At 37.4% G+C, this 17,396-nt stretch overlaps 1 protein-coding gene across 2 annotated transcripts in view; it reads left to right on the forward strand.

Moving 5' to 3' along the window:
• The first annotated feature begins 10,245 nt into the window (after window positions 1-10,245).
• The window catches only part of GLRB (glycine receptor beta), a 44,965-nt gene continuing 37,814 nt past the window's right edge, over window positions 10,246-17,396 (forward strand). Inside the window, exons 1-2 of one of the 2 annotated variants that reach the window (XM_014067026.2) lie at window positions 10,246-10,466; window positions 12,664-12,818. In XM_014067026.2, coding sequence (XP_013922501.1) covers window positions 12,697-12,818 — 122 coding nt within the window. In that variant the 5' untranslated portion in view covers window positions 10,246-10,466; window positions 12,664-12,696. Of the gene's footprint in view, window positions 10,467-10,701; window positions 10,829-12,663; window positions 12,819-17,396 lie in introns of those variants that run through there. The other variant, XM_014067027.2, reaches the window with a different exon arrangement.

Consider the following 17,396-nt stretch of genomic DNA (forward strand, 5'->3'; position numbering starts at 1 on the left):
AATATTGTTTCTTAGTCTTTTTAAACAAGGTCTAGTCTTCAATAGTTCCATGGCAGACATGATGATTACAGAGATCTTTTGAAACTCATAATTGGATATTTATCTTCCTTGATTTCTTTTCTTCTCACTATTTTTCCCTGAAAACTTATTCCCATTCCTATAGAAAATGGAAATGAGAAAGCCAGTCTCTGAAGAGAGCCAGTTGGTTTGTCCAGTCAAAGATACTGCACTACCTTTGAAGTTTTGGTAAATCAAACTTATCTATTGTCTAAATCCCTTTTCCTATTACTGCCTGATGGAATTATAAAAGTACTATATAAATCTCATTAATTCTGCCTTTGTATAAGTTAAAATTAACTTAATTTAAAATGGAAAGATGCTTAACAAAAGCTTGTTCCATCTACAGTATTCAGGTCTCTCAAAATGAAGCAATTTGTAAAATGTTATATGGGACATTTGATGTCATCTTTAAATGTGGAGTGCATAACAATAACCATGTAAGCCTTCTGAAGGTCTCATTTTACTTAACTAACTTATTTTTGTAAGGCTTTGGGCTAAGTTTGATAACATAACATTGAATGAAAATTGCTTAATTATTGTGCAAATGTTAACGTTTTGGATCTGAAATAGGAATGTAATTTATATTTAAGGATCTATCTGGTAAAATTTATTAAAGCCTCAAATTTCTCAACAGAAATGACAAATTCTTCATTACATAACTATTCTTTTGTCATTTCTCATGCTCTCTGAGTGTTTTTTTTTACCTAAAAGATTGATTGCATTTTATAAAGCTATCTAATTTTGGTAATAAGTTGTGAATCATATCATTATTTCATTCGGACAAAGTGTAATTGGGAATTGGGAGAAATCCGTGTCCAGTACGCAAGACATGTCAGAAGAAAAGTGTTCCTCCCACACAATTTGCATTCTGGTCTCTCCAAAGATCATGCAAATTTAATGTCTTCCTGGTAGACATTTATCTCGGTTCCACCACAAAACCGCGCTGGACTAAACCGCGTCTGACTAAACTGTGTCGCTGATGTCATCAACAGGGCGACAACAGCGCGGAGACAGAAGCACGCTGTAAACCCTAAACCTAAAATTAACCCCAAAACCTAAACCTAACCCCCCTAAACCTAACCCTAAACCTAACCCTAAACCTAACCCTTAACGTAACCCTAAACCTAATCCTAACCCTTAACCTAACCCTAAACCTAACCCTAACCCTTAACCTAACCCTAAACCTAACCCTAACCCTTAACCTAACCCTAACCCTAACCCTAAACCTAAACCTAACCCTTACCTTAAGTTGAATCGGCTTGCTTTCAAAGCGCTATTTAAAGCGCCCTTCTTTCTCCGCGCTGGCTGTTGTCGCCCTGTTGATGATGTCAGCGACGCGGTTTAATCAGGTGCGGTTTAGTCGAGCGCGGTTTTGACGGGTCACGATTTATCTCATGTATAGTATGACTGTATGTGGCTTACAATAAAATGAATAAAATACAAAAAATAAAAAATAAAACACGTAGCATTAGAACATCAATCCAACAATTATCAACACAGCCAGGACATGGGTTCTGACACACACACTGGGTTCTAGACATGAGACTAAAGTCAAATTTTCAAGGTCTTTCAGAAGGCATGCAAGGATTCAGGCCTAGCTAATCTAAGAAGACATGATGTCCCAAAGTGCAGGAGCCCCAACAGAAAATGCTCTCCTTTTGAGCGCCCTCTAATAACATTCCTTTGCTAACAATACCTGGAAATCAGGTAGGATGAGCAGGAACCATTGGTGAGAGATGGTCCCATAACTAACCTGGATCCAAGACAGGAAAGGCTTTAAAGGTGACAATCTACACCTTAAATTGCATCCAGGAGAACCCTGGAAGTCAATGCAGTTAATGGAGCTGTAGTGTCACATACACCACATAACTGGTGCCATTAACTGCCACAGTGCTGCATTTTATGCCAGCCGAGTTGTAGAGCACATTGCAATAGTCAAAACTGGAGGTCATATGGTGAGTGAGTAGGAGCAGGGATTCCCATTCCAGAAATAGCTGCAACTGAGGCATGAGATGAACTATGGAATTATCATCTCAGAAATTATGATCTCAGAAAGATTAAATACAAGGATTTCTATGTGTCAGGCATGCCTCCTTCAATATCCAAGTAAAGAAAGCCTCAACTCCATTTTATAGAGATAAAGTAATTTTACTAGACATGAAGTGAAAGCATCAAAAGGAAAGCAAGATCTGAGCCAGAAAGGCGGGAACATATACATATCAAACGTTTACCCAGCACACTCCCCCCAATTCCCCAACCCATTGTCCAATCTGCAACTCCCTAAGGTGTCATGTGGGGTGCATCTTCAAACAGCCTCATCAAGTTGGTATGCAAAATGGTTGGCCAAGTCCATACATCAGCCACCAGCATGCGCAGAAGATGGTGAGAACAAGACTCCTCCTCCAGTACAAGATAATTCCCTTCCCATAGTATCCCCAATACTATGCAACCCCCCCATTCCTATGTCAGCTGATAGCAAGCAAGCGCAGCAAGCAAAACAGAGGCTGACATCCGGCCCTCCTTCAGAAAGAGATATCACCCCTGCAGAAAAAGAGAGAGGGAAAACAATACAAAATAACAACATAGTATATACATCTATCATAAAATCAAGGCTTATTAGGATAGCTGGTGTAGAACTTCCACAAAAGTCTGGGAGCCCTAACATGAGATTTGTCAACCCATTCAGCCTGGGAGGGAGGAAAATGTTTCCAGGAGACCAAATACTGAATGCGACCCCTATGTTTTCTGGAGTCCAAGATTTCTTTAACTTCAAAATATTGCTCTTCCTCAATAAGAAGAGGGGCCGGAGGTGAAGATTGAGGCGGACGAAACGAAGAGGTGTGCTCCAGTTTTAATAGGTTCACATGAAATACAGGATAAATTCTGCTATGGTTCTTCGGCAACTCCAATTTTACCGATACAGGGATTTATGATTTTCACAATGGGGAATGGACCTACATATTTTGGGCCCAGCTTCTTTGATTTTTGGGTGGTATGCAGGAACCTGGTAGACAAAAACACCCTATCCCCAATTCTGTACTCTTTTGGCTTTGTCCTTTCTTATCCGCTTGTTTTTTGTGAGCTTCGTGAGCCGCATCTCATGCTTTGCGGGTCATGGGCCAAAAGTGCCGAAGTTGATCACTCCATTCAGATAAGGATAAAATTTGCGGTTTCTCTTGAGGCAATTCAGGAATCGGTACAAAGTCCTGACCAAATACTACTTTAAAAGGGGACATGCTGGTACTGCTGTGAACAGAATTATTGTACGCCACCTCTGCATGTGATAACAGTTCCGCCCAATTATCCTGTTGATAATTGATGAAACATCAGAGGTACTGCTCCAAAACCGAGTTAGTCCATTCACAAGCTCCATTAGTCTGAGGATGGTGGGCAGAGGCAAACAATTTCAGCAACTCTTTCCAAAAGAGGGAGGTGAATTGAACCCACCTGTCTGAAATTATGCATTCAGGTACACCATGCAACCTATATACATGTGAAATAAACAATTTAGCCAAAGACTTCACTGACGGGATCTTGGAGCAAGGCACAAAATGAATCTGTTTGAAAAACAAATTGGTGATAACCCAAATAATGGTATATCCCAGACTTTCCGGTAGTTCAACAATAAAGTCCATCACCGAGTGGTTGTCAACTGAATCATGTTCACTTTCTCCCATGAAAGCGGAGGGTTCCTTCTCCTCCTGGCCTGGAGGAAGGACATCAGCACCTGCCATGCTTTCCAGGGCAGTTTCACAGCATCTCCCTAGCTGCCAGCCAGATTCCTCCCCACCAGCCGGGGTCAGTTGTAGGCCGTGCCTAGCATAGCAGCTGGGCTCCCAATGCCCCTCTTTTTCTGATTTTAGTGCCTCCTTGGACCTCCCCCTCATGTGCACAAACAGCTCATGTAACTCCTTGTGTATCCAACCTTAGGCCTCCCCTCCTGGGTTAAAGGTATCATCCTGCTTTTCGCCTTTTGATTTAGGAGGGGGTCATCAAAACGTTTCCTCAGGGCAGTCATAAACCCCTTGTAATACCTCAGCAGGGGGGAATCATCTTTATGTAAGGCTATTATCTAGGCAGCTGCTTTGCTTCCCAAAGCCATAGCAACACTTCTCACTTTGGCAACTTCCGATGAGAAAACTTCCCCATACTCTTGCATGTAATCCCAAACTTGCAGTAACCCCCCCCCCCCAGTTCTTTGGGATCTCCTCCGTAGTTCACTTCAAGTGGAGGAATCTGAGGCACTTGGTGCCTTTGGGGGTTCCCCCCTCCTTGGGGGAGCTCATACTGCTGCTGTTGTGGCTGGGGCCCCTCCCTCTTGCTCAGCTCTGGCAGCTGTTCCCAGGGATGTTTCAGGGCTAACCAGGTCTTCTGCTCGCCCTCTGCCTGCTCAGCTAATTCACTCTCCCTTTCAGTGAGACTTACACAGACGTGCCGTCATTCCCAAGCCCCCTGAAGAAGGTGTAAAGCATGGGTCATCATGAGATCATCTCTTTCAGCTGCCTGCCAGTCATCCTCTGGTTTTTGGCTGGTTGTGACCCTTGCCATTGTATTCTCCTGCTGGTTACAGGGGTTTGACATTTGGGTGCTCCCCCCCATGGAAGCTTTTAACTCCGGGATGGGTGCGAAGGCAGATCTTGCTTAATGTCAGGCATGCCTCCTTCAATATCCAAGAAAGGAAAACCTCAACTCCATTTTAATAGAGTTAAAATACTTTTACTAGATATGAAGTGAAAACAGCAAAAGTAAAGCAAGTTCTGAACCAGAAAGGCGGGAACATATACATATCAAACGTTTACCCAGCACCCTCCCCCTAATTCCCCAACCCATTGTCCAATCTGCAACTCCCTAAGGTGTCATGTGGGGTGCATCTTCAAACAGCCTCATCAAGTTGGTATGCGAAACGGTTGGCCAAGTCCATACATCAGCCACCAGCATGCGCAGAAGATGGTGAGAACAAGACTCCTCCTCCAGTACAATATAATTCCCTTCCCCAATACTATGCATCCCCCCCCCATTCCTATGTTAACCGATAGCAAGCAAGTGTAGCAAGCAAAACAGAGGCTGACATCATGCTTACAATGCAGGGAGAAAATCTTTGAAGTGCAAGTAAACCTTCACCTTCAAGAGAGTATTTCAAGTGCAATAGGAAATAATTTATTGGAAAACCCGATGGTTTTCAATAGATATTTTGTGAACAGCACTGTGAATACCCACATTTTATGCTTTTATACAATACATTAAGGCAGATGGTTATTATTGATATTAAGCTGTTAATAGACAAAAAGGGCACTAGGCAAGAAATTCAGGGAACCCATGATTTAAAAACAATCATGTTTACTTTGTGCAACTGTTGTAAAACAGGTTGTAGATTATATCGCGTCTATATAAATCAAGGATTGAAGGAGAAAGCTCAAAAACATCAGTAGTCTAATAAGAGAGTAGACATGCTTTGTGGTCAGTAAGTGGAAACAATAAGTGGAAATGTTCAGCTTCCACTCCATGGGCCATTTTTCTTACCAGCATACCTAAATCTGGAATTTCTTTATGAGTCAGTGAGGGTTGTACAGTTTTTATTCTGAAAGTAGTATGTGCCATAAATAATGCATTTCATGTGGTAGATGTTATCATAAGAAATCATAGGTTTCTGAACCAGAATATATGTTTCTTCCCTGTAGAAACCAGATAAAAGTGATATGAAATTGAAAAATGTTCTCATTCCACAATATTTTACATCTCATGTATGATTATACTACTCAACTTGAAATTCATTAAAAAAAATTCCTTAGGAACAAATGTGTGACATTCAGAAATTCAAACTCTATTTATCTGTGTGAACTGAGATCCTTATGCCAGAACAAAGAACAGAAGAAAATGAATTGTTCTTTCCTATTATTTTCTTAATTATTTCCATTGCCTTCTATGTAACCCTAAGAATAGACTAATCAGAAGACCAGATGTTTATTGTTAACAATGGATTAATAGAAAAGCCAAAATCAGGATTGTTTTAAGTGAAAATAATCTGTAAAAGCTAATTTTGGTTGCTAAAAATTCACATTTCAGAGAGGCATACCAAAAGAGCCAAATAAGTACAGAACATATTGGTAAAAAAAGATCAGTTTTCTTTGGAAGATTACTGGAAGTCAATATACATTACAATATTTTAATTTTAACACACACACATAGATGTCTGTGTGTGTAAAAATTGGACACACACACACACATATCAAGGCCAAACTGATAAAACCCATGGATCATCCCACCTTAGGGGAAACATACACTGAAGATTGTTTCACAAGGTAAAGCAATGGTTAAAAAAATATTCTGTAATTAAGCACAAAACATATGGCATTACTACCAATTCTTTTTGTAAGAGGTCATAGAACTGCCCAAGCCCATTTATGTAACAAGTTAAGTCAATCTTGGTTTTTGTTTGTTGTTGAATCTCCCTTCCTTAGCACAGCTATTGGGCATGTTTTTAAGGACATCTACTAAAGCAATTTGAAAATGTGTCGATGTTTTTCTGTCATATTTTTCACCAGAATTTTTGTTTTATCTTTGTTAATCGTCAAGCCCACTACTTCTCCATTTTCTTCTATTATTTCAACTAGTTTTGGCCCTGTTTCTATTGGATCTTCCATAATAAACACCAAATCATCTGCGAATGCTTGTAATTTATATTCTTCTTTCTTGACCCTCATCCCTTTTATCTCTTTATTTTGTTGTATTTCTCTATTAAAAATCTCTAGTGTCAGTATAAATAATAATGGCGATAGTGGACATCCTTGTCTAGTTCCCTTCGTGATCTCTATCTTTTCTGTCATTTCACCATTTACCATTACCTTTGCCGATGGGTTATTATATATCGTTTTGATCATATTTATAAATCCCTCACCAAATCCCATCATTTGAAATTGCATTATCATAAATTGCCAGTTCACATTATCAAAGGCCTTTTGTGCATCCAGAAATAACAATGCCATTTACTTCTCTAGGTGGGCTTTGTAGTAAGTGTGTTCAATACAATTTGCATATTGTCTCTGATCTATCTCTTAGGGAGAAATCCATTTTGGTCTATGTGTATAAGTTCATTTAAAAGTCTCTGCCATTATTGATGCAAAAAAATTATAATCCATATTTAGTAGTGAAATAGGTCTATAGTTTTTTACTTGTTGTAGATCTGACTCTTCTTTTGGTATAAGTGTTATATATGCCTCCGTCCATGTTTCTGGTATCTTTGCCTCCCTTAGTAAGTCATTAAATAGTTCCAACATTACATTGCTTAATACTTCTTGTAGTGTTTGGTACGGTTCTGCCAGTAATCCATCTGGTCCTGGTGTTTTCCCCTTCTTTTGCCTTTTGATGCCTTCTATTACTTCCATCATTGTAATTATTTCTTCTAGTGCCTTCTTAAATTTTTCTAGGATTTTAGTTATTCTAGTTTTCTCTAAGAATTGCCTTATTGAAGTTAAAATCAATTTTGTTGTATTTAAGTACAATGACAATAAAGATTACACTTATTTTCCCTTCTGGTACCCTCTCATGTTGATACAGCTTGTTATAATAGTTCTCAATTATTTTTTTCTTTTCTTCATTTGAATGTTGTAGATTCCCTTCTTCATCTACCAATTGGCTTATCAGCTTTTTTTCCTCTTTCCTTTTTCAATTTGTAAGCCAGCCAACGTACTGGTTTATTTGCATTTTTGTTTTGCCGATTTTATTTTGTTTTTCCAGATCTTCATTTTCTATCAGGTTCAGTTTATGTTTTTGCAGTCACTTTTTTCAATACCATTGTAACTTTGGTCACTAAGCCCATTATACCACCTTTCTTGCCACAGTTCTTAAGTGAATAACTGCAGCTGGTATTTTGTATTTTGGATAGAATCTTTTTTAAATAGCCTAAGACAATTTAAAAAAAGAATCCACACAGAATAAATTGAAGTAAAACATTTCAAACTATTCTTTCTTTGCACAATATATTTCAAAGTATTGTGCACAGAATTTTTAAACATGGTTTCACTTCAATTTATTTTGGATAGAATCTTTTTTTAAATAGTCTAAGACAATTTAAAAAAAGAATCCACACAGAATTTTAAAAACTCCTATGCACAATAAATAAAATATTATTTTAAAATACATTAAAAAAATAAAAGAAAAAACCCAGCTCACTTACCAGCAGGCTTGCACTCCAAGTAAACCCAGAATGATGTAGATGTTAATACAAAGAACTGAGCAAATTGAGATGGTGAAATTAGTCAGGGAAATATTTTTCAAAGAAACTTTGTCACCATTTTTTGGAGCAGACCTCCAACCTCTGTGCCCCTCCCCTCCGGAAAATCCAGGAAGTAACACTCGCGACCTCTCTAGCCATTTCCTGGAACTCTATGGTACTTGGTCATTTTTTCTTATAAAAGTGAGTAAAAGAGGGGGGGTCCGTTTTGTTGCTTTAACGTTTTAATATCTTCAATGAAAGTACTGAGACAGAGAGAGAGAGGTTAGACAGGGTGTCTTTTGTCTTGCCCCAGTTAGGATTTCTTAAGCAAATCCACTGGGCTTTCAACATGAAGCCAGAAAATCGGGACTTTTTTAAAACGGCCTGGGAGACGGGAAAAATTGTTATAAAGTGTGACCATCCCGCTGAAATCGGGACGTCTGCTCACTTTATTTTAGGGACCTTTCCTTACATAATTTGTGTTTTCTTTCATACTTTTGGATTTCTAATTTCTGTTTCCGTTAGTTGACAATTGCTAAAACCAATCCCACATGAAAAAGTATTCAAAGCTTTCTTGATTTTAATTGTCAATTTATTTATTCCTGCACATTGTAATATTTATTCATTTACATATCTGTTTTTCCACTGTTGTGCAAACACAATTCCAGCAGCTGCTAACATGTGTAAAATTAAATATATATTATACTCTCTTTCAAATAGCCAACAAAATATTTCTGGCTTTAATTCCATAACTTGCTTTACGATTGCTTCTACCCACTAACTTCTGAATACTTACTTGGACCGATCTAAGTACTAATTCATAATTTCATATCCGGTCACATGGGTAGCAAGCCACTCCCATCCGGTCACATGGGTGGCAAGCCACTCCCACAAAGGAGGCCACACCCACAGAGTAGGTTCCAACAATTTTTGAAACCCACCACTGCTGGGCCTTGTATCTAAGATACGGTTACGTAGCTTAACCTACACCACACTGACTCTCTTTTTAACATAGTGGTGATGGGTATGATTCTGTGAAGACTGATCCCATGTAAAAACAATTAAGAATGAGGATCTATATAGATCCAACATCTTTCTTCCAATCAAATTCAAGAAGTCTCATTACATTTAATGCACTGAATGAACTGTCTAAACCGGTCTTTCAATCAGAACAGAGAAAGAATCCCAGGAGGCAAATAGGTACCGATTCCAATCCAAATACAGGTAGTACTTGATTTACAAAAGTTCATTTAGTGACTGTTCAAAGTTATAAATGAAAAAAAGTGATTTACGACTGTTTTTCACTTACAACTGTTGCTGCAGCATCCCCATGATCAGGTGATCAAACTCCAGATACTTGGCAACTGACTCATATTTATAACTGTTACAGCGTCCCAGGATTGTGATTACCTTTTTCAACCTTCTGTCAAGCAATGGGGAAGCCAGATTCACTTAACAACTGTCACTAACTTAACAACTGCAGCGATTCACTTTACGACTGTGGCAAGGAAGGTTGTAAAATGAGACAAAAGTTCATTTAATGAACATCTCATTTAGGAACAGAAATTTTGGGGTCAATGAGTTGAGTACTACTTATATCTCCTCTGCCACCTTAATATCATGCAGTAAATGGAGACAAACTTCTTAATTTTCTTGGAAGACTTTACTGTATATTAGATATAACTGACAGCCAGTTAACAATTGTAGGACTAAATCGTTGTAGTAGAAGTTCTGTACTGATATAATATTCCAAGTTTTTTTTTTAATGAATTCAGGATAAAAACCCCAACAACCGAAAAAGGCGAGGTGCGAGCAGAAGGGAAGGGAAGAAAGCCTCGCAAATCCGTCGGAGCAAACGGCTTAAAGGCAGAAAAGCGACGGGGGCAGAAAGGAGCAAGGGCAGACGTCCACATCGCCACCGCACATGCGCAACAGGCTCGCACATGCTCCCTCACAGCCTCTCGAGGAGTGTGCGCATGCTCAGTAGCCAAATGGACGCTTTTTTTGATGCGGGGCTCGTTTTCATAATTCAGCGGCGGCTCTCCGAGGTGGCTCCGTTTCTCTTCCCGAACGGGCTGGCGAATTTCGCTTTGGCCATGGGCCGCTGCGGACCGCTCAGTCACCTCTGGCTATAATCCCGGGGGAGGCAGGGGAGGCTGAGCCATCCCTGCGTCTCTCTCTCTTCCTGCTAGCGGTAAGTCCTTGTCCCGTGGCTCGAAGGGCCGTAGAGGAGTTTGTGCCGGCGCGTCCGTTGAAGAAGGGAAGGGATGGGGAGGCTTCTGGCACACATGCAGGCGGGACTTGGGAAGTGCCCAGATGGCGAGCCCTCCCCGTGAGGTCCCGGGCTGGTGCAGCGTCTCGCTCTGCAGAGGTGGGCGACCGGCATCATCTCTCTGCTCCATATCGGTACCTCCGTTCAGTGCCTCGGCCAGCCGCCCGCCCGCCCGCCTTTGCTGGGAAAGAATTTGGGGACAGCGGAATCCCCGGGCGCTGCTGCCGTGGTCGAGACGCGAAACTGCGGCCTGGGGGATATTTTCATCCCCGGGGGAAAGGCAGGTGGCTATCCAAATACAGGAAAATCTGTAGGGCGCAAGGGCGAGGGACTGGGTCGGAAAAGCCGGGATCCACTGCTCGGTTCTGATTTGAAGGGAGACAAGTGGGGTTTTTAGAGGCCTTGTTGGTTCCACAAGGCGCTGGAGGGGGCAAGCGATATGCCTTAGGTATTGTTGCTTGGTGGAAGGGGGGAAAAAGTGACATCTGTTGCTAAGGTGACACAGGCAATCACTAAAATGTGTGCATGTTTTCTTAGTAATGTGTTCTCCAATCAAAGGTGCTATTTCTGCACCTTGAAATGTGTTCTGCAGATCTTCTATATAAAGATCCTATAAAGAGTTTGTGTGTGTGTGTGTTTGTGTGTGTGTGTGTGTGTGTGTGTTTACCTTAGTAATATGTGGTAACTTCAGAAAAGGCCACAAAGATTTCACACTAGTGAATGCAGGAGAAGATGTTATGGAGACCTTATCACTGGAGACGTGAGGGGGTACAATCACCATTTCCACCAATGCTGCAGCACTAGAGCATGTCCTTGGTCCAAAGCCTGGATGTGCTTATGGGAGGTTCAGAGAACCCATTTCTCATAATCTGACTGCAGTCCCCATCGCTGTGGGCAGAAGAAGTTGCGTCTTCTGTTGGAAGAAAGACAGCAATTCTGTTGCTAGAGATATAAATTCTGTTGAATTCTTTTGGAGGGATATAAATATTCAACCTCTGCATTCAGAATAAGGAGAAAGAACGATGGAAAAAGAAATCTACGCAGCACATATTATAATGCTCAGTCACTTGCTCTAGAAAGCTAAGGCTGGTTGAAGATAATAAATGCAGAGAGATTTTTTTTTCAGTCAGTGCAGCAAACAGTATTTGTATTAAGTGTAAACAATTATGCTGCTCCTTGTTTAGCTATGTTGATACAGAATATTCAATAAGTGCCATGCAGAGCATGTAATAATAAAACAGCTTCAATGAATACCTGCCATTATTTCTATTTGAAATTAGAATGTTTATTGATACTTCATGTAAGTATATTAATTGTAATAAAAAGCTGAACATTCCAGTGGGAATGAATATATCGTATATTCTGTATAAATACCGTAGTAAAATGTTTTGTTAATATTAATTGAGCTACTAGAAGAATAAAATTCTAAACAGGGCCCAAAACTAATTTGTTGTATCTTATAGGTAGCATAATATGAAAATACATATCAAAAACTCCATGACTGATTACAGTATTTCTATTTAAGAATTTCCGAATGTGAATGCTCATGCCTATCGCTTCTTTTGGAAGATTGGTTTCTAAAGTAACTCAAGGTTTTATTAATAAAGGATGACTATATGGTGCAAAGTTTATAATGACAGTTAAAATAAAATCACCCCAATCTGAAACAACTTAAATGAGCTTTAAAGATATATCTATTTTTAATTTATTTGTTAAGTGCCTTTGACTAGGTTTCGATCCCTGGTAATCCTTATAGTTTTCATGGTAAGATGTTTTAGAGATGGTTTGCGATTGCCTGCTTCATAGGACTAAGAGGGAGTGACTGATCCAAAGTCACCTACGGTAAATAACTTTGTGCTCAGGCAGGACTGGAACTCTCAGTCTGCTAGTTTCTAATCAGATGCTTTAACAACTATAGGAAAAAAGTTCTCATATATGTCTATTTTAGCTTTCCTTAAATCATATAACAGCCAAATTCATAAAATCTAATAGCTGATCATTAGAGAATAATTATTTCTATGTATGATGTTTAATAGTGTTTGCTTCCTGTGTGAAGTATATCCTAGTTCTTCATTGAACCTCATGAAATTGCATTTCTGTTCTTTCTTATCTAACATAGGTCAACTTTAATCCTGGGCTTCACATCCCCACAATGAAGTTTTTCTTGGCAATTGTTGTGGTTGCTTTTTTCTCCTTATACGTTGAGGAAGTCTGTTCCAAAGAGAAATCTTCAAAGAAAGGAAAAGGGAAAAAGAAGCAATATCTCTGTCCTTCGTATGTTCATTACATTTTTATACGATTTCTGAAATACTGTATAGTTGCATATTAAGAAATGCCTGTAATTAAATGTAGGCTTTCCATAAAACAAGATAATTCACATAAGCAGTATAAGCAGTACTGTAATTGTATCCATGTAACTCAGTATTATGATTGACATTTCCTGAAACAACTTTTTAGGGATTTAGACAAGAGACTTTCTCAATGCAGAATTTGAACCTGGAACTTTGTAAATTAAAACCGTGTGTACTGCCATGAAGCTATGATTACGACTTCATATTGTTGATAATCAGACCCAAATTTATGATCAGAATCTTAAAATCAATTTTAAAAATGCATGAGTTTTTAAAAGCATATTAATTATTACACTATAAAATTCCTCTTAAGTCCTTGTAGAGATAGCTTGATTTTGCATGAACGGATAAATTATTATGTTGACCAGGAGTACATAAAGCCAGAACGTGACTTTTTAGGTAAATTGACATGAGAGAAATTAATTCTTACTCATATGTTTATCTAGTTGAAGGTACGGAATGCATAACCAGCCTTAGCATGCCATGGTCACAGATAAATTGTTACATTTAGTGACATTAGGAGCCAGCATCTGTGCAATTGTCTCACCAGTAATTTTGAACTTGCATAGTACAAAATTATTTCCTGTTTTTTTTTGTTTCTTAATGCATAAATATATAGTACAGGTAGTCCTCAACTTACAACAGTTCATTTAGATGACTGTTTAGAGTTACAACACCACTGAAAAAAATGACTTACGATCATTTTTCACACTTACATTGGTTGCCCCATGGTCATGTGATCAAAATTCAAATGCTTGGTAACTGACTCATATTTATGACGGTTACAGTATTCCAGAGTCGTGATCACTTTTTGTGATCTTTTGTCAAGCAAAATCAATGGGGAAGCCAGATTCACTTAACAACTATGGTACTAACCTAATTGCACAAATTCACTTAATAACTGTGGCAAGAAAAGTTGTAAGATGGGCCAAAATTCACAAAACTCTCTCATTTAGTAACAGAAATTTTGGGCTCAATTGTGGTCATAAGTCAAGGACTGCCCATATTATGCAATGACTTTTTAGTAATTGACCTCAGTGACCTCTAAGTGAACAAGACCTGCTATTCTAAAAAGTTACATTAACTTTCATTATTTTGGTAGGCTCCATGTGATATTAGTAAAGAACAGTATGAATTCTATTTTGAGGTTTGGACAATACGATTTTATTTTATGCAGTTAGGGTTCTTTTGTTTTTCTAAGGGTAAATTTTGAAAAGTTTAAAAAACAGAAAATAAGATACATTGAGTTTGAATTTAGCCTTATTCAAAGAGTTTAAAGAAATTAACTTGTTGGATAGTTCAAATTCAGATTATAATCTTAGTAAGATATAAACCAGAGTGATTATATCCACCTAATATATATGCTGTTATGTTTTATATGCTGACTTTTGTACAATAATATTCAGCATAAACCTATTTTTGCAAAATGTAAAATATTCCAAACTGTTTTGCGAATATAAAATATACATGGTTATCAATTTCTGAATCCTTATATGATCTGAATGACTTTTACTCTAATTTGCTTCAGTTATCAGGATTTCCAGACACTGCAGCAGAACAATAGTATTACTTTAAAATACTTTTTGTAGGAAAATAGAATACAAATGTATATGAAGGTTTTAAAAATCCTCTATTAACAATTTCATTAAATCCAATTATTTCAAAATCTATTATTCTGCATACTCAGTCCAATAGTAGTCTTTATGCATTTTCACTTTCAAATATTCAAATCACCATACTGTCAAACATATATATGATTTGGGTCCTCATTTTACTGACCTTTGGGAGAAAGGAAGGCTGAGTCAACCTTTACCTGCTCAGGATTGAACTCCTGGCTGTGGGCTGAGTTAGCCTGCACTACTGCTTTGTAACCATTGTGCCACCACAACTGTTTGTATTTATATATATCTGATCTTATTTTGTCTAATTTAATATTTATCATCACTTTCATTAATGCTTATAATTTTCTCTGTGTGAAGTCTAATTTTACTTCTAGATAATTTTTAGACAAGCTGCAACGACTTGATACATATGGATACAATATTGGAAATGAGTTTTGTTACAAATTAGTGCTTAGACAAATGTGAATTGATTACAGACAACAATTTTCCACTTTTATGAATTATTTTATGAATTGAAGTTTTCAAAATTATGTAGAGCTTTTTTCAAATTGGTCAGATTTTTTTCTAGAAATGTTATTTTACTTAAATGTTAGGAGGAGAAAATATAAATATCTTACTTCTACTTCCTATTTTATTTACATGAGTTGCCTGTAAAACTATTATAGTTTTAATGTCTGATAAAGAGGTAATGAAAGGGTAGGAACTATATCAAAACTTAAATTACGTTAAATAATTTATATACTTAATAATTAACATTTACATGCATATACTTTCCTTCAGCACAGTTAAAAAGCTTTATAGTAAAATTGCCTTAAGTTAAGCACACCTGATCTAGAGGAAAGTATACAGAAGATAGTGAAGCTAGCTAAGTGAATAGACAGTGAAAACAGCTTTGAAGATGGAAAATTATGTGTGTAGGAGGAAGATTCTTGAAACAAAATGAAAAAAGATGTCGATAAAAGCAAAAGTTGTTACAGCCATTTGTTCTCTCCAGGAAGCCCATAGATAATTACCGTGTTTCTCCAAAAATAAGACAGGATCTTATTTTCTTTTGACCCCCGAAATAAGCATGTTTGTGTTGGTTTCATATGAACCCAGTTATTTGAGTGAGTGCTTGTATAGCAGCATTGCCGACATTAAAGAAGAGTCACAGTTAAATGTAAATGCTGAATTCAATATTTGCTAGCTTGCTACTCATAGGTGTTCACAAACATTTGTATCTTCAAATTGTCCTTCTGATTTCTAAATGTTTTGAATGAAAAATAATAATTCCAAAATTCCTAATTTGAACTAAATGTAATAAATAAATATTATCTTATTATTTGTGTCAAGCAATATATGATGCTGCATGAATAATTATCAATTGTATAGTGCTTTGGACTTGATCTCCAAATGTGCTTTGCAACATGTGGTAACCCAAATCTAATCCTTTTGCAACAGCCTAGAGAAGCTACCCCTTTAAGGCAGGTCTATGATCTTGGAGAGAAATATGTTACTGTTTTAAGATGTACAGGCAGGAGCTACATATGCTGTTCTGTGCACACTAAAGCATTTGGGGAAACTACATAGTCTTAATGTTTGTTATATTGAAATGTTTATTTAAAATATTTTTTGTTTCCAAAATAGGAGCATTCTTACCATATCTGTAGTTTAGTTTTAATGATATAATTGTTGACTGATTGAACAACATTTTAATGTATGTTTAGATCTTATTTAACTTGTTTCTCAGTTGTACACTACTATATTGATTATTAAAACCTCAAAAAGTCATTGTTGTTTAGATTTTATTTTCAAAATGACATTTTAACGCTATCTAATTCATTAAATATGTGATCACCTTGAGTTCCTTAGAGTAAAAATGATTTTACAAATCCATATTTAATTACATTGTTTTATCTAATATAAGAATTGGTACAGATTCATAATAAACTAACTTTTTGACTTAATGCTAAAATATCAAAATATGCTGTTTCGTATTCAGCTTTTGATAAATGTGGTCTAGTCAAATTTCAATACTTTATTCCAATATTTTAATTTGGCCTTCTTCAACTTAATATTATAGACATATGACAGAATTCCCACCTTCTTAGGCTTGGGCACTGTAGCTCTGATGTACCAGCCACAAAGAATATCAAGTTGGATAAGGAAAAATTGCAATGCTATTTTTCCCTTGAAATGCAAATTATGAAAGTGAAGATAATGTGAAGATATGTAATAGATTAATTCGTATTTTAGGTGACTATAATTTTTCAATTATGAATTGAAATTATGAAGTAATTAATCAGAAATAAGAATGTAGCATTCCCATTAATTTGACTAGAGCAGAATTTCTTCTGATCTCTGCTTTCTCTTCTTATAATCTTTTAAATTATCTCCTGATAATTTGTAAAACAAAATCCTTACTGGAATATCACAAAGGCAGAAAGTAAAGGACAGTGGAAAATACTAGAATAATTTTTATGGGTTTTCATTAGAATTTGGTGTGGAGCAAAACTGTTGTTCTCATGTCATACCTAATCTACAGGGCGGGGCATAACCTTTTCCTAGGGGGTCACAGCAAGATCGACAGCAGTTTACAACTTCCGCGACACCTCATTTTAAAGCCCATAAAAAACTGAATTGAATGAGCTATTAAATGTTAAATTTGCTTTAAGAATGGCTGGAAAATTCGATTCGGAAGAACAAAGGATCATTGACAGAATAAAATGCATTGCCTTTCGAGAGGCTCGCGATGCTGGAGCGACGTTTATCAATCGAAAATGGATTGCAAACAAATTGAAACGTCATCCGGATTGGGTTACTGATAATTGGAACAAAACAGCCCAAGAATGTTTCACAAAATTTGGAGAAGGGCGTCCTCTGCAACTGTCCCAAGAAAG

Source organism: Thamnophis sirtalis, unplaced genomic scaffold (genome assembly GCF_051295495.1).
Source record: "Thamnophis sirtalis isolate CommonGarterSnake01/CBP01778 unplaced genomic scaffold, rThaSir2_p1.2 scaffold_10, whole genome shotgun sequence".
Lineage (NCBI taxonomy): Eukaryota > Metazoa > Chordata > Lepidosauria > Squamata > Natricidae > Thamnophis > Thamnophis sirtalis.